The sequence below is a fragment of the Channa argus genome, chromosome 13 (assembly GCF_033026475.1).
Source record: "Channa argus isolate prfri chromosome 13, Channa argus male v1.0, whole genome shotgun sequence".
NCBI classification, from domain to species: Eukaryota; Metazoa; Chordata; class Actinopteri; order Anabantiformes; family Channidae; genus Channa; species Channa argus.
In genome coordinates, this window is record NC_090209.1 from 23,285,204 (window position 1) to 23,309,843 (window position 24,640).

The 24,640-nt window shown below is 41.9% G+C and overlaps 3 protein-coding genes across 9 annotated transcripts in view; all 3 read right to left on the minus strand.

The window, feature by feature from the left end:
* Nucleotides 1–9,622: 9,622 nt before the first annotated feature.
* Nucleotides 9,623–17,409, minus strand: LOC137139887 (kelch-like protein 10). Its single transcript, XM_067527748.1, has 5 exons — nt 16,177–17,409; nt 15,186–15,672; nt 14,331–14,948; nt 13,819–13,968; nt 9,623–12,528 (listed from the first exon to the last, which is right to left on the minus strand). Exons 1-5 carry the CDS (start codon nt 16,305–16,307, stop codon nt 12,181–12,183), a joined length of 1,734 nt encoding a protein of 577 aa, XP_067383849.1. The 5' UTR covers nt 16,308–17,409; the 3' UTR covers nt 9,623–12,180.
* Nucleotides 13,863–24,640, minus strand: part of slco4a1 (solute carrier organic anion transporter family, member 4A1) — a 41,501-nt gene continuing 30,723 nt past the window's right edge. For 4 of the 7 annotated variants that reach the window (XM_067527745.1, XM_067527741.1, XM_067527742.1 and 1 more), the window contains one exon: nt 22,292–24,618. In XM_067527745.1, coding sequence (XP_067383846.1) covers nt 24,448–24,618 — 171 coding nt within the window. In that variant the 3' untranslated portion in view covers nt 22,292–24,447. Of the gene's footprint in view, nt 13,969–18,034; nt 18,164–22,291; nt 24,619–24,640 lie in introns of those variants that run through there. The other 3 variants (XM_067527744.1, XM_067527743.1, XR_010916407.1) reach the window with 3 other exon arrangements.
* LOC137139284 (kelch-like protein 10) lies at nt 17,563–18,798 on the minus strand. The gene is made up of 2 exons (XM_067526309.1): nt 18,668–18,798; nt 17,563–18,163 (listed from the first exon to the last, which is right to left on the minus strand). The coding sequence occupies exons 1-2, from the start codon at nt 18,796–18,798 to the stop codon at nt 17,602–17,604; spliced, it is 693 nt and encodes a 230-aa protein (XP_067382410.1). The 3' UTR covers nt 17,563–17,601.

Below are 24,640 nucleotides of genomic sequence, written 5' to 3' on the forward strand. Positions count from 1 at the left end.
AGAAGTCGCTGTCTGTGAACACGATTCACTGTACGATCAACAAATGTAAGTTAAAGCTGTATCATGCAAAGAAGAAGCCACATGTGAACACGATCCAGAAACGCTGCCGTGTTCTTTGGGCCAAAGCTCATTTAAAATGGTCTGAGGCAAAATGGAAAACTGTTCTGTGATCAGATGAATCGAGATTTTAAATTGTTTCTGGAAACCATGGACACGAGCAGGACGATGATAAACCACATCCTGCATCCTTTACAAGAGCCTGGCTTTGCAGGAGAAGAGTCCAGACCTTTCACCAATAGAAAAAATTTGGCACATCATTAAACAAAAACTCTAACAACAGAGGCCCAGGACTGTTGAGCAGCTAGAATCCTGCATCGGACACGAACAGGACAACATTCCTTTTTCCTTTTTGTTTTACACATCTTCCCATTTTTGTAGATTTAGATTTAGATGTGTTATTTAGTCTCTGTATATTGGCCTACATACATACCTAACACACCGTTGTCTTTGGTAAACAGGTACTGATTACTAAAAATATATTTGAGAGTTTGCTTGCAGCAGGACCCGTTATCTTCACCCAGAAACACTGGTGCATCTATTTTCGTCCCAGCTGCATAGTTTTGACAATGACAAAGGGACAAAGGGGTTTATTTGATTTTCTAAAAGGTGCAATTGGCGGTACCCCAGCCCCCCCCCCCCGACAACACAGCACACAACATGACAAAGCCGCTGTTTCTCAGCAAGTGGGTGATTCAAGGCCAAATTGTTGTAGTTCAGTCCGAACGCTTAGCAAGATTTTTACCATTTGTTGCTGTGTGTGTGGATTCAGAGCAATGTAGATATGTGACACACTCTCATAAACCTCAGCGCTTTTTCTCAGCTCTAATGGACTAACATGATAAGTGGGAAGAGGCAGTTAGTGGTGCACTGACTGACCAGCGTGAGCAGTAGAACCTGGTTAAGTATATGAGTGTTAAGGGTTGTCTGTCTGTGTACAGTATGCGTCTCAGTTCTCTGAGCTAGACTGGAGACCTGTCCAGGATGGACCCTGCCTCTCGCCCCATGACAGCAGGGACTTGCTCGAGGCCTTCTGTCACTTTGAACAGGATTACGGATGGTTAAAAATAATGGATGGATGGATGATTAGTGGCCGTTCAGTGTGTAGAAGTAGGATTGTGCCTGTAAAATAAAATTAAAAACATATGACAGCTCTTGCCTGCAAGACCTACTGAAAGGCAAGGACTCCGACTTAAGGCAGAAAGTGGTTAAGGTACGAAGAAAAACAAAATTAAAATAACCAAATGGAGCCCAGCAGCTTTCCAGCTTTCATACACTCTGAAGGACAACGATTGGTGACAGGTGCCCAAGGAGAGACCACCGATGAGGGGGAGGGACCAGGTGCACAATCTAATACCATCAAATACTTTTCTTTTTAATATTATTTTCACAGTAGCATTGACAACGTTCAGGCTTTCTGGGTTTGAACAATATGGAAGAAAGGATAAAATATGATGCAATACGAAAAAAAAAACAAACATATATATACATTTTTTTTAAATTTATTTCATTATAGAAATGGTGTAATGTGTGTAAATTTACAAAAAAGCACAGTACAAATGCTGCAGCATACTGAGTGTCCACATTGGCCTCGTCTAGATGCTCACTGCAGGTTTTTCACGTCAAAGACAGTTGCTGCACACTGTTAGAATTAAATAAATCATTCTTAGACGATCTCTTTTTTTACAGCAATGTCAAAAAAGGATTTGGAGAGATCAGCAGGTTTGTCATCATTAGTAAAATCCCCATGAGCTATTGGGATATTGATAGATGCGTTTTGTATTTGGTTGTGGCTTGTGTAGTGACTGAAACGATGAATGCGTTTAACGTTTCAGCCTGTGCTTTAACGGTTTTGGAAGCGGGACTTCGGAGTGGACACAAGTGTCTAAGCAAATGAAAAACACTGTATTCCAGCTGATATTCACCTGTGGAGATTAATGCCAGGATCCATAGTGGAACGAACAATTACACTCTTGAGGGGAGATACATAAAGCTCGACTGGTAATATTAAAGGCCACTGTGCTTAATTGTGCACTTTTGTTACAGACATCTTCTTGCAACTGCAAATGAGACAATGACAAAATGTCCAATTCTCCTAATTTTAGGGCCATTTCGGTTTCTGCCTCTAAGCTCAAACTAAGAGTGATGAGCTTTGGCTTCGTGCTGCTCCCCCAACTGCAAACATGCTTTTATGTGTGCATTTCCCCTGAAGCAGGACTTATCAGAAAGATTTAAAATGCTTTTCCTTCCAAGCATTTGCCAACCTCCACAAGCAGAAAACTTTCCCACCCCGGCCCCTCTCACCTCTTCCCCACAGCTGACTTCAATTGGGAATAAGTGGATCTGTCAGGGCAAAATTAAGAGCATGGTGACCTAGACAATGTGAGAAACATCTCATTTACCGAGATGTTTACAGCCAATATGACCATTTGCTTGGCCAGAAACTGAAAATATGCTGCTAGACAAATTAAATCTCCCAAGAATTTAAGTCGTCCAAGGTAAGACTTTTAAATAAAAGAAAAAAACACCAGTTTCTGTGCTACCGCAATCCGCAAAATGTACCCAAACAGGTAAGAAACACTAAACAAAGAGTCCAGAATTTGCTAAGTGGTACTGGGAAGTTCGCTAGTTAAATAAGCCCCCAATCATGCTACGGCCCCAACCCTAATTGCTGTGCACAGAATAATGAGAGAGAAACCTATGGGTATCTTATAAAATACACATTCTGTCATCATATTAAACCTAAACCCTAAACTCCTCACAAGAGCAGGAATAATGTTCAATGCTAATCTGTGACGCATCAGTAGTGATAAAGTTAATATGAATAGTAAAACTATATTTCTTATGGTGCCTCTCATTTAGACCAGGTAAAGCACAGACCTGTTTTTCACACTTTTATCTCAGTTTATATAGAACTTGCTCTTGAATTCAACAAAGTGGGTTTATTTATTTTATTTTTTTCGTGAAATGCTCTGTGTTGTTGCCATGGACAAATCGAATTTTCTCTGGCAACCTTTCTGCAAATTCCACGTTTGACAGAAGTACATTATGTTTGCATAAAGAAAAAAAAAATACATAAATGTCTAAAAAAAGCCTGTTGATGAAAATTGTATGAATGCATGACAGTCACAGACGACAGCAAACTTAGCTTTTTTTTTTAATGGATTCAACTTAAGAATGGCATTAAACCCTTGACCCAAAGATGAGCTTTCATTTGCTCAGTGTGTGTGTGTGTGTGAGGGGTACTGTATGTTTTTGTGCTGGTAAGGCCCAGCATTAATGAAAGAAGCTGAAAATATGAATATTATTAGTCCTTTTAATTACGGGATGTTTCTGCACGATTGCATTAACTATTGTGTGGGAGGAGAGGAACGCCAGCAAAAAGCAGAGAATTATAAGATATAATTAAAACACAATTGAGTTGGACATGGATATTTATTATAGGTTTTCTTGGAGCAGCTGCCAAAAAAACAAGGACCTAATAGACATGAATGTAGCAGCTGAGGAGCAGACTTTCAGTTATTCTTCTGTAGATCTGTCATCATACGGGGATCTTTAACATAAATATTCCACATGATTGGATGCCAGTGTCAAAAATTGACATGGCATTGCCCTAAAATTGCAGGATTTATGTTCCAATTCAAATGACTAAATCATCTGATTAAGCTTAGAAATTAAAAGTATTAATATTAAGCAAACTTACTCAGTTAACTTCAGTTAACTCCTTGGTCCTCGGACACTATATTTACCTCTAATTTTAATACCTTTGGAAATGTAAACTGTTACTGACCATGAACAGGGAGAATTTACAGTGAACACCAAAATGAACCCACTCTAATAAATCCTAAGGATTTTGGGGAAAAAAGGTAAAAAAACATTTAAAAAAAGATTTTATAGAGATGTCCAGATACCTCTCTTTTCATCCTTACTCATCAACTCGTAACGTAAATCAGGAGCATTTGCTTTCTCTAGCTGCAGCTCTTTGATTCTTGAAAGGAGTTGAAACGGCTTTGATTCTGAGAGAGAAATAATTCACATTAAAACATGGGATGCAAATATCTCTTGCCAAAGATTAATTTTACCCTGATTAAATCAAATGACCTAACTAACACGGATACAAACCTAAAATTAAAAAAAAAAACGCTTGGTGTCGCTAAAAGATCACCACCCTCTGATTCTGCTTTCTCCTAGTACATCATCTTTCTTATGCTTCTTCCAAAGGTAGATACTTACCATATTCTTCTTTTAGGTGTACTACACAGGTGCTGTGAACAGGTGTTGGTTATTTGAACAGATTTGGAACATGAGAACATGAAACCATGGTGTGGGGGAAATAATAATCAGCTAACATGCAAACAAAATCTCATTTGTCATTGCTGCATTTTCTTTATTTCTCCGTTTTACTCTTTTACTTGTTTACATGACCTTGGTTGTGGATGCACACACTTTCAGAAAGGGCTGCAATACATCATAAACCACGTGGCGGCATCTCTCTGAGCTGATACTGCTGATCCTATACATTATAGATCCTATATATAATAGAGCTGAAATAGAGCCGTCACTCCTTCATGTTGAAAGGACCCAGATGGGGGGGCCATTTGATCAGGATGCCTCCTGGGCGTTAACCATTGGAGGTTTTCTAAAGACATCCTGCTACTAGGAAACACCCTGGACAGACCGTACTATTTATCTGGCTTTATAACACCTCGGGACTTGAGCAGACCACAGGAACCGTCCTGAACAAGATCCAGTAACCATCACAATCACAGACATCCAGGAGAGGGTCTCAAGTATGAAGGCCTGGACAGCACCAGGCCCTGAGATGATCCATGCCTACTGGTTAAAGAAGCTAACCTCACTTTATAAGCACCTGGTGGCACAAATGAACAAGCTACTAGTGGATGGAACCCCCGCTAAATAGTTCACCGAAGGCCGCAAATTCCTTTTCCTGAAGGACCGCTGGAAGGGTGCAGTCCCATCCAACTACCCTGGAGGCCAACTTAAAGCCAATTGCACAAGTCGACATCAAGTGTTGATGCTCTGCCCCCGCTGCTGTTCTGCATAGTCCTGAACCCCCTCAGCCAAATCATCACCAAGAGTGGTTACGGATTCATACTTCATTCATACTGGATAAGTGTGGTCGGATGCCAACATGGAGAGGAAAGGTAGCCAGAACTGAGGGGATTGTACCACCAGAAGGCAAGATAGCAGATGCAAAGGGTAGCTACAAGTACCTTGGGATCCAACAGGCAAATGGTAACTATAAAAAGGCCACAAGCAAAGCAGGTACTACCAAGTACCTACAAAAAGTAAGACAATTCCTGAGAAGTCAGCTAAAAGGGAACAACAAAGTCCAGGCGATTAACACCTACACCCTCCCAGTCACCAGGGACCCCACTGGCATAATAAGCAGGCCAAAAAAAGGAGATAGAAGCCACTGACATCAAGACAAGAAAGCTCCTTACAATGCCTGGAGGTTTTTCACCCCAAATCCAGCATCCTGAGACTGTACACTAACCGGAAAGGAGGAGGCCGAGGATTAGTGAGCGTCAGAGCCACTATCCAGAACGAAGCAACAAAGATCCATGAATACATCAGGAAGATGGCCCCATGTGACGACGTGCTTAGTGAATACCTCAGGCAGCAGAAACCAGAGGAGCAAGGAAGGACAAATGGAAGGACAAACCCCCTCATGGCATGTACCACCGTCACATAGAAGAAGTGTCTGATATCGAACAATCCTATCAGTAGCTGGACAAGGCTGGACTGAAAGACTGCACAGGGGCACTAATTTCAACAGCACAGGAGCTCGAAGTACAAGATCCACAGAGGCTGGGGTCTACCATACCAGGCAGGACTAAAGGTCCGGAGTGTGCAGAGACGCCCCTCAGGCAATCCAGCACACAGTAGTGGGGTGCGAGGTGCTAGCAGGTGGGGCACACATGGAACCCATAACCAAGATACTGTGCAAGACCCTCAAGCTCTCAGGTCTCTGATAGCCTGAGATAATACATAGGTATTTTATGAGAAAAAGAAGCGACTATAGACCAGGACTCAGTTCCCCTAATTGTTCGTTATTAACTGACTGTTGAACTTGGGTGTGAATAAAATGATATGAGTGCAGGAGATATGCATATATGAGTTTTATTACTACACAGCTCTTTCACATCCAGCCTGTGGTGGTCAGACAGAAATGTTAATAATACCCTTTTCCCATTAACTACAAACTGTGATTAACCCAAAAACCTCAGGGAAGACATTCATTTTGTCAGCCGCTGCAGTAATGGTGGTATAACTGGAGCAAATCGCACATAAATTGGCTGACAAAATGGAACCTGCCTGTATAGCTGGATATACTGTAGCTTGAGCCACGATTCACAAAAATAAGGACATTGAAAAAAAAATTAATAAATAAACCTTTAGAGGATGGAACAGGAAACAACCATGGAATGAGTGCTTTCATGGTCCATTAGTAATTCAAAGTCTACACATCTACATCTCTAATGCATGTGATTTTATATGTTCTCACAGGTGCTTCCCCTGTCCAGGATTAATATTACAGTAAAGCTGTAAAGACGAGTGAGACAGAGGAGAGACAGAGCTTCCACAATGGAAAGGCCCTATAAGCTGCTTAGGAATGCAATAAAGAGGTAAATAGAGATATTGGGCAAATGATTTATGCTAAAACGCTCACATGCAGCCACTTTAAAGTCCTGCTACAGATGTTCCCATGCTGATTTACATTTTTTATTAATATCCTAGTTTAATTTACCATAAGGTTAAATTACCACGGTAAGAGCAGTAACCAGCACACTGCATATAAATGTTATTCCGTGTTGCACAGGTCACTTTAATTGAGGCAGTTGGAAGGTGGAGTGGAAAAAAAAAAAAAAACAACTGTACATAAATTTAAAAGTGATGTTTTCCTGGATTTAAACAGTTTCCCGTGCGATATTTATTATTTTTTTCTCCAAAGTAAAAGAAAACCCATTTGGTAACATGAGGTCTGAGCAAATGCCGCAGTGGATGCTGAAACGGGAACTTGCACCACCTAGTGGTTATGAATGGTGAAAACAACTGGACTGCTGTGGACAAGGAGCAAGTTGTGTTACAACCTCAGCACTTGAAAACGTTCAGTATTGTCTTTACACTTTGAACTGGAATTTCTCACTTCGTTTTGGCCTTGTCCTTGGTTTCTAAGCCAATTCTGGCTTGTTCAGATTTTGCCTTGCATCTTCGGATCTTAACATTTATGACGAGATATCAGATGTTTTCATGTTGACCCTGTTTGGACATCATTGCTGCAGGAGGGAGTTGTGTGGCCCCTCTCTCCTGTGCAGCTCCTATACAGGGCTTTGCCTTGCATTTATTTTCTGTGTTCAATGTCTCAATGTTCCTATTTGCCTTAAAGTGACCTCTAAAATCAAAAAATCATTTCCATAGAATACATTTGAAGGAGTATTTGATTATTATTATTTGGCCCTGAGATGGGTCAATGATTAGCAGCAAAATTGTTTGGTTTTTTTCATTTTGCAGTGTCAGATTTAAATTCACACATTTGTCCCTAATGACAAAAAAGTCACCTTCCCAAAAATTGCTAAATATATTATATATTATATGTGTTTGTGTGTGTGTGTGTGTGTGTACACACGTATATGTTTTGGTGGAGGGATATCGCCATCTCCTGGACTGTTGAGTCTATCACTCAGTTCCTGGTAAACTGCATTGCTTTTGCATGATGAGTGGCTGATTTTGCATTTTATCATTTCAGAGTATCATTGGTCCTAATGACGGCCATAATTTGAAATTAATGAATAACGTGTCAGTAGACTCGGACCAACCTTTTCCGCCAGCAAGCCGTGACTCTTTATGCTGCGTGAGCCTTGTGGCTCTATTGCAGACGTGGTTGCACACAGTAGTTGTATCCTCCCTTCATTTACAAGAAGCAGATTAGAAACAACAATAGCACAGATTCAGGATACAGGATCATAACTCCACTTTATCTTCCTCCACCTCAGACACCTGAAGAGAGGGGCGAGGGGCTGCGTACTCTGCAGTGTTCAGGTCTTCATGCCAGGGACATAAGACCAGTGGTCAGCTCCGATATTGTAGCACTTGGTGCCGAAAACGGTCAAGCCGGCGCTGAAACCCCCAAACACAAAGAGCCGATCATCGAGCACAGCGATGCCAAACCTGCTGCGGCCTTTCACCATAGAGGGGATTTCACTCCGGGTGTCAGTGTCGGGGTCAGCAGTCCGCAGAAGAGTGGTTCCATCGAAACCGCCAACCTCCCCAAAAACAGATGAAATATGAAAGACAAAACGGTTTCCTGTCTAAACGTTTCTTTAGTGTTTCATTTTATACTTTTTTGAAGAGCTCCTGGCCTTATGGCACAGAATGAGTTAAATCGAAGGGATTATAGGAAAAGGTGCAGATACAGTGAGTAAAACTGCTGATTAGTGACTTGCTCCATATATATTTCCTGCCAAAGTAAAGTACAAAACATCTATTCATTAAGAATTGTATGCATCTTCTAGATGTAATCATCTAGATAAGATTTGTGTTTCTCAGTTCTTCACAGTTATATCTACTTATTTCAGTTATACAAAAACGAAATTACTTTAAATTAATAGATTAGTGCCGTCAGTGTAAATGAGTCTTAGCCCTATTTGGGATTTCAGCTAACAACATCTCTTCAAATGTCTGTGTTTCTGAGTGTCTCCGTCAGGGTCTACTCACTGCAAAGACATAACCTGCATACGCCACGACCCCACTGAACTCCGCCAGCTGTCCATGGGGGGGATCATCGTCCACTGGTTGGTCGCTGGGGTGTAACATTCGGCCGTTGCCAGGAACTCATTACCATTGAATCCCCCGCAAATGTAAATCCGGGGGAAAAGAATCATTTAAGTAATTTTCTGGAAGGTTACTATCGAAGACATGAGCTTATTTCCACATGTGACTAGTTACAGCTGAGACAATAGAATTAACTTAAGGTCAAAAAGTAAACAAGAAAAGTTCAGTGTGTGTGTTTTCTCCTGCCTTGACACAGAGCGGCTGATTGTCAGTTTCTCAGTCTATCGTTAATGCTGGAGGATTCACAGTAATGATGTCCAAATCGTTATCCTAATCTTTATTATTATTATTGTATTATCCCATTGGAGCCCGTTATAATGGAGGTCCCGGAAATTCTCCTCAAATCCCAAACGGGGGCCATTTTGAAATTGTCGCCATGTGAAGCCTTCTGCTTCACAGTTTCTACAGTTTTATAAATAGGACTAATACCTGTTTGATGCTTTTTTCAATTTTTTTGGCATTTAAACGGTAAAATTACTTTGTGGCGAAGTCTAACTACAGAGGACACACACCCACAACCCCACACACAGACAGGAAACACACTTTCAAAAATAAAGGCCTTTTTTCAAGTTTCAGCTTTTTTCGGCTTTGCTTCGAAAACACTTTCTGCACTGAAGCATTTTCTTTTGGAAAATGTTTTTTCTAGTTAATTTTCTGACTTCCATCTTCCGTACATTTTTCTACTTCGGCACACTTTCAGCTAGAAACACTGTTCAAACTTCAACATGCACAGCTTAGAAAGGACCTTATTGCTGGTATACAGCTTTTTGTTATCTTTTCTTCTTTTCCTTTGGGCTGTTCCCTTTCAGGCGTCTCTACAGCGAATCATGTGTCTCCATCTAACCCTGTCCTCTGCATCCTCTTCTCTCACACCAACTAACTTCATGTCCTCCCTCACTACATCCATAAATCTCCTCTTTGATCTTCCTCTAGACCTCCTGCCTGGCAGCTCCAACCTCAGCATCCTTCTACCGATATATTCACAGTTTCTCCTCTGAACTTGTCCAAACCACCTCAATCTGGCCTCTCTGACTTTATCTCCAAAACATCTAACATGAGCTGTCCCTCTGATGTCCTCATTCCTGATCCTGTCCATCCTCGTCACTCCCAAAGAGAACCTCAACATCTTAAGCTCTGCTACCTCCAGCTCTGCCTCCTGTCTTTTCTTCAGTGCCACTGTCTCTAAGCCGAACAACATCGCTGGTCTCACCACCGTCTTGAACGCACCAAACACTTTTCTCCACCCGTTCCAATCTGCCTGCACTCACCTCTTCACCTCTTTTCCGCCCTCTCCGTTGCTCTGAACCATTGAACCTATATACTTAAAGTCCTGCACCTTCTTCACCTCTGCTCCCTGTAACCTCACCGTTCCACCTGGGTCCCTCTCATTCATACACATTGCAATCTGTCTATCGTTTATATTTTCTAAGATTTTTATGCTTTTACACATTTCATGTAATAATGCATTTAAACTTTTTGCCTTTTAAGTTTTTCAGGCTAACTGCCTTTGAAATTTGCCAAACCAAGTATATAAAGGAAGTGACGTTTTGTTTCAGCTAAATCAGCAAAAACACTTCAGCTTTTTCACCTTTGCCTGGAAAAACCTTTCAGAGGTGAAGCAATTAACAGTGCAATTTTTTTTTTTGGGGAAAGGCTTTCTCCTGCCTTGACACAGAGCGGCTGTTTGTCAGTTATTTTCAGCTGCTTTTTGGCACTACCCACCTTGCCATGGAGTGTCGTACAACCAGCACCAGTCCTGTTAGCATTCATCGATGCAATTAAAGCGCTCGGCCGTTGATAGTCGACTACGTCCATCATAACCTCCCATGGCATATATGTACCCGTCCGGCACAGTCACGCAGACATAGCAGCGTCTTGAATGCATTTGCGCCACCTCCTGCCAGGTGTGTGTGCCCAGATCCAATCTCTGCACGGTGCTGAACTGTTGAACGTTGTCAGTGCCGCCGACACAGTAAACTGACCCGTCGAGAAAAACAGTGCGATGGTAGGCCCGTGGAGTCAGCTCCGTGCTAGTTATTTTGACCCAGCAGTTGGCGCACACATCGTACGAATCGATGCCATTAGTGGGGGTGTGATCAATTTTTCCAAAAAGAAAATGCACTGCGAATGCTTCAGCGCTGCAAGGATGTTCAAAGCAGAGCTGAACCGTTTTTGCTGAAATGGTTGAAAGTTTTGCTTTTGCGGAAATAGCTGAATGAAATGTTGCTTCCTTATATACTGGGTAGGCAAACGTCAAAGCCAGTTAGACTTAAGAAATTTCAAAGGCACTGAAGATGTAATTGATTAAAAATGATTGCACTGATTACATTATTGACAAACATATAAAAGTACAAAAATCTTAACAAGTATAAAATATATTTTAAAAGGTTTATACAAGCAATAATGTCCCATCAGGTGAACGTTTTGAAATTTGAACAATGTTTCAACGCAGGCCGAAGCAGTTAGATGCCAAAATACGTACAGAAGACGGAAGTCAAAATGATAATAAGAAAGATTAGGATATTGTTACTGTGAATGCTGCAGCCTTTCTTTATGTTAGGACGCGTCTCTGCCCTGGCGTCCACAGCCTGCGCACATGAGGTTTACAGAGTGGTCATCTGAACAACTATCCACCCAACTAACCTCAGTTAAACTGGTCTGACAAAAACATGTAGTTTTAATTCTTTGGTTTTATGAACCTAAAAATACAAACCGAAGACTGAAACTTGGTGTAATCGATAACTTCTCTCGGCTCTTACAACATTTCTTAAACTACTTGGTGTAGCGAACATTAATAATTTTCCCCATAGTCGTTAATACTGTATATTCAGTTCCTCAAACGTTAGTCAATTGTCCCCCAAACCCACTTTTCTGTTGTTTGGTTTTTAATTAGCACTGTCACTTTTTGCCGACCAAAAAAATAAATAAAATAAATAAATAAAAAAGAATCCAAGTGTAAGCGCAGAGATCCAAGAGCACAAGAAAGTAACCACCCAGCAGCACCTGAGTGCGAGGACGAGGGTTTGAGTTTGGAGTGCGAGCAGAGTAAATTTGAATGTGAGCAGAGTTAAATTGAATGTGAGTAGGGACATTTTGAGTGCGAGGGCATAAAAATCTGGAAGCCTGTAAGGTCTTACAAGTTGACAGGTTAAGTGACAAATCGCTGTGGATTAATCCATAAGATTAGCATAGACAATAGCGCTGCTGTCTTTTTATGCAAAGATACATTTATTTATAGAAAAATTAATTTAATAGTCAGATGGATGATCACACCACTTTATCTTCCTCCACCTCAGACACCTGAAGTGAGGGGCGAGGGGCTGCATACTCTGCAGTGTTGGTGAGTCCATACACCACACAGCAGCTCAGGGCGTAGCGGGAGGTCTTCATGTCAGGGACATAAGACCAGTGCTCGGCTCCGATATTGTAGCACTCGACGCCAACAGAGGTGGAGAAGCTGTTGTAACCCCCAACCACAAAGAGCCGGTCATCCATCACAGCGACGCCAAAGTTGCTCCGGCATTTCACCATAGAGGGCATTTCACTCCAGGTGTCGGTGTCGGGGTTATAGGCCTCAGCAGTCCGCAGACGAGTGGTTCCATCGAAACCGCCAACCTCCCCAAAAACAGATGAAATATGAAAGACAGGTTGGCTTTAACGGTTTCCTGTCTGTTTCTGTTATACCTTTTTGAAGACCACCTGACCTTATGGCACAGTATGAGTTATGTTGAAGGGATTAAATGTAAAAGTACAGATACAATGAGTAGACCACATGTATTCATTAACAAATGTATGTATGTGTATGTAAATATATAAGCTACTGGTCTCATTGAGATTAGTTTTTTGAAAAAGTGTTACGTTTAGAATAGTAAATAACACCCATCACAGTTTCCTGAAGCACAAGTTGACAAATTCTCAGTCCTGCACACCCAGATAGAATTCACCTGTGGGCCGAATCCGGCTGAGATGCGGCACATCTGGCTCACTGCTAAATTCGGCTAAAGATCATGGGCCTAAGCCCGGGCCGAGCACGGCAATCGATTCGGTCTGGCCTATGTAATTTGGGCCAGTTCTGGATGAACACAGTGGGGCTGCATGTCGGTCTATTGTATTTATTTTCTAAATAACCTGAATAGACCCCCTTTCATCGTGTGACCCTCTGGAAATGATAATGTCTTAAATAGATCCTTTGATCTTGCTATATGTGGAAAATGAAAAACTTCTTAGTATAATTAGTGTAATAATTACAGTAGTCTAACTATATTTCTTAATGTTAAGTTATTGTTTTATTTGTAGAACATATGTAAAACAGAACAAGAATAACAACAACGTAAAAATATAGATCTCAGTGAATATTGTTGGCACGTAATGTATATATGAAATTTAGGAAATAGCTTATGATAGTGTGATAGAGGTTTTATTTGAACAGTGCCTCACTGGCTATTTCGCAGTGCGTGTGTGCGCAACTACTATCTGAACATGAGTCTATCTGTGAGGGTGAAATCTGGCTGAGTTTGGAAAGGCTGTCCTTCTAAACCAGATGTGAGCCGTGAGGCAGGTGCATCTGGGCCGGACAAGGTTTGCCATCTAGTTGCTGCATGTGGGCCAGATAAGGACCGTCCATTCCAAACCAGATGTCAGCTGTATGATAGTGGCGAGTCTAGGCCAGATCTGGTCCGCAACAAGTTTGCTATCTGGGCAGTAGTATCTACTTATTTCAGGTATAAAAGATAATATTACTTTATATTAATACATTAGTGCCGTCAGTCTAAAGGCCAAGGTCTGCAACACTGATTTTCATTTGTAATGGATTAGTTAATGAGTCTTAGCCCTATTTGGGATTTCAGCTAACAACATCTCTTCAAATGTCTGTGTTTCTGAGCGTCTCCGTCAGGGTCTACTCACTGCAAAGACATAGCCTGCATACGCCACGACCCCGACTGAACTCCGCCTGCTGCCCATGGGGGTGATCATCGTCCACTGGTTGGTCTCTGGGGTGTAACATTCGGCCGTTGAAAGGAACTCATGCCCATTGAAGCCCCCGCAAATGTAAATCTGGGGAAAACAATACAAGTAATTTTTTTGGAAGCTTACTATTGAAGACATGAGCTTATTTCCACATGTGACTAGTTACAGCTGAGAGAAAAGGGGGCAGTGCTGCATAATGTGTTGCTAGAAGCTACAGGAGGTGAATAATGCAGCTCTGGCATTTGATTTGGCCTTTTTTTCCGGCCACTTATTGGTTGCACCCACATACTGTAACTGATCTCAATAAATAACCCAGTGGGGTTAGTTTAACTTAACTTCGGCCAAATGCTCAAAAAGTAAACAAGAAAAGTTCAGTGAGTGTTTTGTCCTGCCTGGACACAGAGCGACTGTTTGTCAGTTATTTTCAGCTGCTTTTTGGCACTACCCACCTTGCCATGGAGTGTCGTACAACCGGCACCACTCCTGTTAGCATTCATGGATGCAATTAAAGTCCACTGGTTGTTCCTAGGCTTATAGCGCTCGGCCGTGGACCGCCGACTATGTCCATCATAACCTCCCATGGCATATATGTACCCGTCCAGCACAGTCACGCAGACATAGCAGCGTCTTGAATGCATTGGCGCCACCTCCTGCCAGGTGTGTGTGCCCAGATCCAATCTCTGCACGGTGCTGAACTGTTGAACGTTGTCAGTGCCGCCGACACAGTAAACGGACCCGTCGAGAAAAACAGTGCCATGGTAGGCCCGTGGAGTCAGCTCCGTGCTAGTTATTTTGACCCAGCAGTTGGCGCACACATCGTACGACTCGATGCCATTGGTGGGGGTTTTGTCACTTTTGCCTCCAATGGCCAACAGCACAGCAGCAGGCAGGCGTGGATGAGCCAAAGGATAACAGACAACGGAGTTGGAGAGGTTCTTTGTTCTCATGTCAAGCATGTTCTCCATGGCCCTGCGGAAAAGGGTTCGACACTCTGCACTTGACCTTATGACTTCATTGTTATCCACACTCTTCATGATGTATTCTGGAGGCATCAAAGCCAGCCTGACCTGGAGGGGGGATATGAAGATACAGTGATGCTGCTGAATGTATGACATCATTAATTGGCATCAGGCTGGAATGCAGAAGTCTGCAGAATCAGAACCCAGCACATGCACCCGGTTCGCCCACTGCTCCCCCCAGGCAGATGGGTTAAATGGAAAGAAAGAATTTCATTGTAACACGCATTTGCAATATGTATATGTGCTCAGTGAAGACGATAAAGATCTTGGTCTTTTCTTACTTACCTTGGACAAAAGCAGAGAGATGTGTTCTCTGCGTTCCTCAGTTGAGTAGTTGACCCAGCGAAGGATGGCCTCAAACACGATTTTCTCCGTCTTCACAATGAGTTGGTCACTTTCAATGATTTCACCAAGTTTCTGCGCTGAGAGCAGCAGAAAGTCTTCTGAGGTGGACGCAACCTCCTCAAAGTGATTCAGAAGGAACTGGAAGGCCTTGTTTTTCATTTCTGGGTGGTAACAGTTGTCAGTCATCCTCCAGACGTCAATGCAATTAAGGGGCGTCAGCTGCTCCTCCAGGAAGTCACTGCAAACTTCGATGATGCCCGTCACTTTGAAACGGTCAGCCGTTACAAAAAGTTCATGTACGTTGTCCTGTGTCACAGGGACGAAGCTGGTGTAGGCAAACTCAATAATGAGCTTCATCACCTCGGCTGACACATTGGGAATCTCAAAGAGTTGATTGTCTGGGCTTGAGCGGCTGTTAAAGAGAGCTCTGCGGGCCAGGAGAACAGAGTGTTACCACATTTTTTATTTAGATTGATAGGACCTGGAAATTTAACGCTTCTCTTGCCTATGTGAAAACTGCTATGACATTTTTACACTGAATGCCCCACAGAAAAAGCGAATTACACCTCCATCCAATTACTGCACGGATTGGTATAAAGATTTTAATACTTTAAAAAAGTAGTGCTTTGATGCATTTGGTGACATCATCAATGACGTCACATAATTGCCTTTGAAGTTTTTGCCCGTGAAGGTTTTAAGGCTATCTGGCTTTGAAGTTTGCCTGACCAGTATTAGGAGCGCGACATTTCGTTTCAGCGATTTTAAGGAAAAACTGTTCTTTTTTTCAGCTTTGTTTGGAAAATCTTTCAGCATGGAAAATAAAGATGTAACGGCTGTAGGAAGAAAACCACAGAGTTATTGGCTTGTATAGGCTGCAGTTTTTTGCTTATAGAGGAACGTTCCCCCGGTTAATACCCAGTAACTAGCTCACCTGAAAAATGTGCTGCAGTTACACAGGATGACCTTGTGCACGTGAAACTCAGTGTTGTCCACTCTGATCACCGCGTCACAAAGCTGCTTCTCCACTCGGAGCTCGTTATACACCGAGCTGCTTCTACTCATCTTTGCTCTTCACCTCAAGTCCTTTTTCTCGTTGGAACTGTCTGGTGCAGGCGTCTGTCCCTCACTTGGCGCAAGTGTTTCTAGTTGAGTGAGCGTAGAAGTGTGCCAACCCACTCAGGTCACGATGACTCTTAGAACGGATTGCTACGAGGTCACAGCACCTGGTCGTTAGCAGCAACAGTAACAAGGCTCGTGCAATGAATTATGCCTTTTCCCGTAGAGGTTTACAGTGAAGCAGTTACAGTCTAGGTGTGGTTATGTTTTCTTTAGCGGCCAATCTATATGGTTTCATAGAATAGCAACCGCTGCAGCAAGAAGACATTAAGAAAATTTGCCTTTCTTCAAATGTTAGGACACGTCCCTCCACTGGCGTCCACAGGCTGTCCTACAGAGCGGTCATCTCAACAACTATCCACACCACTAACCTCGGATCAACTGGTCTGACAAAAACATGTAGTTTTAATTCTTTTATTTTAGGAACCTAAAAATACTATCTGAAGACTGATACTTGGTGTAATGGATAACTTCTCTGGGTTCATGCAACATTTCTTAAACCACTTGATGAGTCAAATATTAGTATTTCCACCCTCTTCGTCAATACTGAATATTCAGTTCATCAAACGTTGATCATTTGTCACCAACACACACTTTTGGTGATTCTGTCCGAAGACCGATCTTTTTAAAACTTCATTTTGGCCTTGGCCCTTGTTTCTAATCCGATTCGGGCTTGTTCAGATGTTAACATCAATAATGAGGTATCTGATATGCTTTCCTACTCATGATGTAGACCTTCAGAAATCTTTCAGACGAAGTTTGTGCAGTTTACTGTTTATGTTTACTGTGTCTGTGACATTTAGATGCTTTCACAAGGAAAAATGCTCCATTTTTTTCCCCTTTTAAAGTCTGAAAAATCTCTGTAGCCCAATCTGTGGATTAAATGGTCTGCACTTATATATAGACCCTTTCTACCTAATGGCTTTACACTGCTTCTCATTCACCAATTCACACTCACAATCACACACCAATGGGGCCAACGCTCACCAGGAGCAACTAAATTGGGGTTCAGAGTCTTGCTCCAGGACACTCTGATGTGTGACCAGAGGAGCTGGGGATTGAACCAACAACTGTGGAATTGTTGGGGGGATATGAAGATACAGTGATGCTGCTGAATGTATGACATCATTAATTGGCATCAGGCTGGAATGCAGAAGTCTGCAGAATCAGAACCCAGCACATGCACCCGGTTCGCCCACTGCTCCCCCCAGGCAGATGGGTTAAATGGAAAGAAAGAATTTCATTGTAACACGCATTTGCAATATGTATATGTGCTCAGTGAAGACGATAAAGATCTTGGTCTTTTCTTACTTACCTTGGACAAAAGCAGAGAGATGTGTTCTCTGCGTTCCTCAGTTGAGTAGTTGACCCAGCGAAGGATGGCCTCAAACACGATTTTCTCCGTCTTCACAATGAGTTGGTCACTTTCAATGATTTCACCAAGTTTCTGCGCTGAGAGCAGCAGAAAGTCTTCTGAGGTGGACGCAACCTCCTCAAAGTGATTCAGAAGGAACTGGAAGGCCTTGTTTTTCATTTCTGGGTGGTAACAGTTGTCAGTCATCCTCCAGACGTCAATGCAATTAAGGGGCGTCAGCTGCTCCTCCAGGAAGTCACTGCAAACTTCGATGATGCCCGTCACTTTGAAACGGTCAGCCGTTACAAAAAGTTCATGTACGTTGTCCTGTGTCACAGGGACGAAGCTGGTGTAGGCAAACTCAATAATGAGCTTCATCACCTCGGCTGACACATTGGGAATCTCAAAGAGTTGATTGTCTGGGCTTGAGCGGCTGTTAAAGAGAGCTCTGCGGGCCAGGAGAACAGAGTGTTACCACATTTTTTATTTAGATTGATAGGACCTGGAAATTTAACGCTTCTCTTGCCTATGTGAAAACTGCTATGACATTTTTACACTGAATGCCCCACAGAAAAAGCGAATTACACCTCCATCCAATTACTGCACGGATTGGTATAAAGATTTTAATACTTTAAAAAAGTAGTGCTTTGATGCATTTGGTGACATCATCAATGACGTCACATAATTGCCTTTGAAGTTTTTGCCCGTGAAGGTTTTAAGGCTATCTGGCTTTGAAGTTTGCCTGACCAGTATTAGGAGCGCGACATTTCGTTTCAGCGATTTTAAGGAAAAACTGTTCTTTTTTTCAGCTTTGTTTGGAAAATCTTTCAGCATGGAAAATAAAGATGTAACGGCTGTAGGAAGAAAACCACAGAGTTATTGGCTTGTATAGGCTGCAGTTTTTTGCTTATAGAGGAACGTTCCCCCGGTTAATACCCAGTAACTAGCTCACCTGAAAAATGTGCTGCAGTTACACAGGATGACCTTGTGCACGTGAAACTCAGTGTTGTCCACTCTGATCACCGCGTCACAAAGCTGCTTCTCCACTCGGAGCTCGTTATACACCGAGCTGCTTCTACTCATCTTTGCTCTTCACCTCAAGTCCTTTTTCTCGTTGGAACTGTCTGGTGCAGGCGTCTGTCCCTCACTTGGCGCAAGTGTTTCTAGTTGAGTGAGCGTAGAAGTGTGCCAACCCACTCAGGTCACGATGACTCTTAGAACGGATTGCTACGAGGTCACAGCACCTGGTCGTTAGCAGCAACAGTAACAAGGCTCGTGCAATGAATTATGCCTTTTCCCGTAGAGGTTTACAGTGAAGCAGTTACAGTCTAGGTGTGGTTATGTTTTCTTTAGCGGCCAATCTATATGGTTTCATAGAATAGCAACCGCTGCAGCAAGAAGACATTAAGAAAATTTGCCTTTCTTCAAATGTTAGGACACGTCCCTCCACTGGCGTCCACAGGCTGTCCTACAGAGCGGTCATCTCAACAACTATCCACACCACTAACCTCGGATCAACTGGTCTGACAAAAACATGTAGTTTTAATTCTTTTATTTTAGGAACCTAAAAATACTATCTGAAGACTGATACTTGGTGTAATGGATAACTTCTCTGGGTTCATGCAACATTTCTTAAACCACTTGATGAGTCAAATATTAGTATTTCCACCCTCTTCGTCAATACTGAATATTCAGTTCATCAAACGTTGATCATTTGTCACCAACACACACTTTTGGTGATTCTGTCCGAAGACCGATCTTTTTAAAACTTCATTTTGGCCTTGGCCCTTGTTTCTAATCCGATTCGGGCTTGTTCAGATGTTAACATCAATAATGAGGTATCTGATATGCTTTCCTACTCATGATGTAGACCTTCAGAAATCTTTCAGACGAAGTTTGTGCAGTTTACTGTTTATGTTTACTGTGTCTGTGACATTTAGATGCTTTCACAAGGAAAAATGCTCCATTTTTTTCCCCTTTTAAAGTCTGAAAAATCTCTGTAGCCCAATCTGTGGATTAAATGGTCTGCACTTATATATAGACCCTTTCTACCTAATGGCTTTACACTGCTTCTCATTCACCAATTCACACTCACAATCACACACCAATGGGGCCAACGCTCACCAGGAGCAACTAAATTGGGGTTCAGAGTCTTGCTCCAGGACACTCTGATGTGTGACCAGAGGAGCTGGGGATTGAACCAACAACTGTGGAATTGTTGCTCTACCTTCATGCAACACAGTCGCCTTGAATAGCAATAACAATAGCACTGTTGTCTTTTTATGCAAAGAGACATTTATATATAGAACAATAAATTTCACGGTCAAATGGATGATAACACCTCTTTATCTTCCTCCACCTCAGACACATGAAGAGAGGGGCGAGGGGCTGCGTCCTCTGCAGTGTTGGTGAGTCCATACACCACACAGCAGCTCAGGGCGTAGCGGGAGGTCTTCATGTCAGGGACATAAGACCAGTGCTCGGCTCCGATATTGTAGCACTCGACGCCAACAGAGGTGGAGAAGCTGTTGTAACCCCCAACCACAAAGAGCCGGTCATCCATCACAGCGACGCCAAAGCTGCTGCAGCATTTCACCATAGAGGGCATTTCACTCCAGGTGTCAGTGTTGGGGTTATAGGCCTCAGCAGTCCGCAGACGAGTGGTTCCATCGAAACCTCCCCAAAATCCTGTCTGTTTCACTTTTTTGAAGAGCACCTGGCCTTATGGCACAGTATGAGTTATGTTGAAGAGATTAAATGTAAAAGTATTAAAAGATTATTGACTTGCTCTCTATATATAAATTTCTTGCCAAAGTAAATTACAAAACATCTAATCACTAAGAATTGTATGTATATATCAGTTACTGGTCTCATCTAGATTAGTATTTTGAAAAACTGTTACATTTAAAAATCGTAAATAACCCTAATCACAATTTCCTGAAGCACAAGTTGACAAATCCTCAGTAGTTCCCAGTAATATCTACTTATTTCAGTTATACAAAAGTGATATTACTATAAATTAATAGATTAATGCTGTCAGTGTCAAGGCTTGTGGGGACAAACCCCCATGTCCGGGGTCTGCAACACCGATTCGATTTGTAATAGATTAATATGAGTCTTAGCTGAAATCCCAAATAGTGCTAACATCTCTTCAAATGTCTGTGTTTCTGAGCGTTTCCGTCAGGGTCTACTCACTGCAAAGACATAGCCTGCATACGCCACGACCCCACTGAGCTGCGCCTGTTGCCCATGGTTGCGATCATCGTCCAGATGTTTTCTCTATTCCTCAGTTGAGTAGGGCCCCTCTCTCTGTCACCACAGTTACTGGTGGTTTGGTTTGACGTAAAGAAGTAAAAAAGGTACAATCTACACAGATGCACCCCCCCCCCCCCAATATTATAATATCAAATATTCCCAAGCAGTAAAAGGTTCTATTTCAGTAGATTTGTGGACGTGAAAATTTCCAGTTATCAAATCAATATTGTGTTTATCATTGACTATGCTGAATGAAAAGCAATGACATATATGCACTCGAGTGGCAAGGGGCTGAATAAGGAGTATATATACCTTTTACCACACGGGTACAAAGTTGTACCTGGTGTGAAAGGTTTCAAAGGGCTGTTGTACAATAAGGCCAGTTGTTTTCCGACAGTGTAAGACAGGCAGAATAAAAGTTCAACGCACACATAAAAACAGTCTAACAAGTAATTTCACAGGGTAAAATTCTGATATTGGAATTAACAAAATGAGCCAAATGTTGTGTGTGTTCAGTGTTCAAACTCTGACTCCTTTTTTTTTTTCTACTTTTACATACTAAGTGTACTTATGTCCTTGTGTGATGCTCTTTCGCACTTAACACTGTGAACTACTTGTAATCCTTGATCCATTTAGTTTGCATACACAACATAGAAGTAGCAGAATTATTTTGCATCGCAGCCCTGCAAGCAAGTAATTATGAATTCAAGTACTTTAGATAATTAGAAAATGACATTGTCCCACAGTTTATGGCAAATGTGATAAAAAGTTGATTTTATTTATTTATTTTTCATTTCCTTTCGGTGAGTTCAGGGTATTTCATAAATTTCACTGGAAGCTTTTCATCGTTCCTCTGTCTATAAAAACAAGATTTCTAACGGGTTGAATTTCCCTTGTGTAGGTCAACCAGGCCTGCGCGCTTGTTGTGCAATGGCCTCTGGGCGAGTGTGTCGCAGGTGAAATAAAACTCGTCAGCAAGCCACCGGTGACACGAGCCAAGGTTTGACAGTAGTCATGGAAACAAGGCCTCCACATCCAGGTTTGTTCTGTGTGTAATATTGTGGGCGATTTTATTAGTCAATGATCCAGGAAACAGGATGATGCTGGGAGTAAGGAAATCGCTGACTATGTAAGTACACAATATTGCAGCCTTTGATTTTCCCTTTAAATTTCCCTCAAATAACAGTTATGAAAACCTTTTCCCCCCCAATATTGTATAACAATGTATTTTTTTGTATTTGCTTGTTAGAACACTTAATCTAAGGAAGAAGGAAGGAAATAACCCAAAAACCTTAAATAACTTTTGTGGGCTTCAACAATACTTGGCTGCCTGAAAGTTTATTTTTTCCTGCATCATGTTATGTCACGCCATATTTGTCCCTTTTTGTTCTCAGGAAGATCACAAACTCACGTACACACTTGAATAAACACACACACACGATAAAGGCGCAGAAATAATCTGCTGTTCAGCTTTTGTAATTAGAAAACATTTGACATATTTGAATCATTCCATAAAAAGATCAATCGTTTAAAGTCCTCTGCTTGCGTAAAAAAAACAAACAAAAAAAAACAACAGAAATATATAAAATACCAAACAGAACATAAAAAAGTAAAAAAGTAAATCAATTTACAGAGCAGTCTTTCAAAGCTGGAGGTGAGAGCTGAGTCAAAGCTGTAGAAAAGAGACCGAAACGCACAACTAAGAGGACTGAATTTACACTTTCAAACCGAGATCAAACCCTCCACCATCAGCTGAGGGGGGTTGATAACTTCAATACTTGTATGATCAGTACATGACAAGAACACAGGCAACACACAGTAGGTTTAAACAACAGATGAGAGGAAGGACGGCAGGGGGAGAGCGAATGCAGCATTAATGAGATTTGCATAAATAAGGTCAATTTAAAAAAAAAAACAAAATAAAAAAAGAGTTTTTGGGCAAAGCCGCTCTGGCACATAGATTTACAGTACTCTGATAATTAGGTCAGAATAATAGTGCTAATTTTTGTCACTGCATGTTGGGCCAGTTGAGCGTCTCACTTGGCAACTTCCCACTGCAAAAAAGTTCACTTCTTTCCGTCTCTTTTCATTGATTTTCTCTGTGGACATTGTGCAGAACTGACTGAAATGTTTTGGCACATGCTCCTGCGCTGGTCGCAGCTGCTGCATTCACGCAACGTGAGGGAAGTTCAGGATTAGTGTTCATTCAGTTCGAAAATCGGCAGAAAATTTCCATTGGTACCCGAAGTACGCATTCATTCTGGTTCCAGCAGATCAGGGGGAACAAAGGAAGGCCAAACCGACTTTTGGGGCGTCTGTGTCTGGACTTTAACACGTATATACTCCTGTGAAAGATGCTCAGTGTCTCCAACACTGAAAGAAAAACCTCATCCTTCTTTTCAGCCTATACAACATGCACATTAGCAACCTCCTCCACTTGAGGCTCTCAGCTGGCCACAAAAATGTTCCCTAAACAGTTTCCTAAATACCAAGCACTTATTTTTTTAAGTGCTGCTAAAAGATCAACAAATTTCGATCAAAACAATGTATATTTATAGGTCTTTTCATGTAGAGCATATTACTTTTAAACTTTTCACATCTTTTCAAATATTACACATGTGCTTCTCTAATTGACAACATATTTGTGCTGCTGTGTTGTGAACAAAACAAAAAAACAAAAACACATTATATTATTTTAAGTGCCTTTAGATAATCTTAACATAAAATATGAGTTATGATACAAAAATGATTTGGCATCTTAATTTACAGGCCAGGAGAATAGTACATCTTATAAGATTATGGCTTTTATCTGTGAGCAGGAAACAAAGCAGTGTCACTATCCTCCCGTAATCAGGAGAGAACAGAAAGAGAAGATGGATATGAATTCCCTTTTTTTCCCCCCCATGTCATAAATGCTTCACACACGGCACATGTGAATACACCGCATCGGTCTCAACGCTTCCATCATCTTTTATGGGTAAATACATAAACACGAAATATACAGTAAATGCCATAAGTCTCAAATTCAAAAACGTTACATTTGAATTGATTTAATATAGTTTCCAGATACTAAGCATTTCTATAGGTTTAGTACGGAAAAGATGCGTCACCATCCTGTCAATCACTCAGGTACACAAACATGCAGTCACAACAAGATGCGAGAAGCAGCATGTTGGAACTCATATACTATAGAGACAGGTGAGTGTGTGTGTGTGGCGTTGTGCATGAAGACGTACTGAGGCTATTTGTGGTTTGTCCGTACTCGTCTTGCTCAGCAGTATGGTTGCGTGTGTTCGCATGCATATTAGTGTGTGGTGGCATTATGGCTGAGATAAGGCTGTTGGTATAAAAGAAGCACCCCCCCACCCACCCACCCCAACATCACCACACGCATTCACATAACCTGCATAAAGCAACACACAAACACACACACACACACTCACACTCGGTGTTTCAGCAGTTACAGGGTCTCCGTCGTCATAGCCTGGCGTGCAGGTTTACGATGACGCCGTCTTCAGGCAGGTCTTTGACAGGCAGGTCGCTCAGGTCACTCGCGCCGTGGTCGGTACTCTCGCAGCTACTTTGAGGCGACTCAGGGGGAGGCTGGTACAGAACACTGGCTATCAGAAAAAAGATTGTCCCTAAAAGCTGAAAAAGAGTAAAGCACGTA

Bases quoted from the DNA above. Each gene is read 5' to 3' on its own strand.
- LOC137139887 (XM_067527748.1), bottom strand. From the start codon at position 16,307: ATGAGTAGAAGCAGCTCGGTGTATAACGAGCTCCGAGTGGAGAAGCAG. The intron at 13,969-14,330 runs GTGGGTAGTGCC...TGTTTTCCCCAG, and splicing joins GTACGACACTCCATGGCAAG to ATTTACATTTGCGGGGGCTT. The intron at 12,529-13,818 runs GTGAGTAGACCC...GTTTTTGGGGAG, and splicing joins ATGCAGGCTATGTCTTTGCA to GTTGGCGGTTTCGATGGAAC.
- LOC137139284 (XM_067526309.1), bottom strand. From the start codon at position 18,798: ATGAGTAGAAGCAGCTCGGTGTATAACGAGCTCCGAGTGGAGAAGCAG. The intron at 18,164-18,667 runs GTGAGCTAGTTA...CCTGGCCCGCAG, and splicing joins AACTGCAGCACATTTTTCAG to AGCTCTCTTTAACAGCCGCT.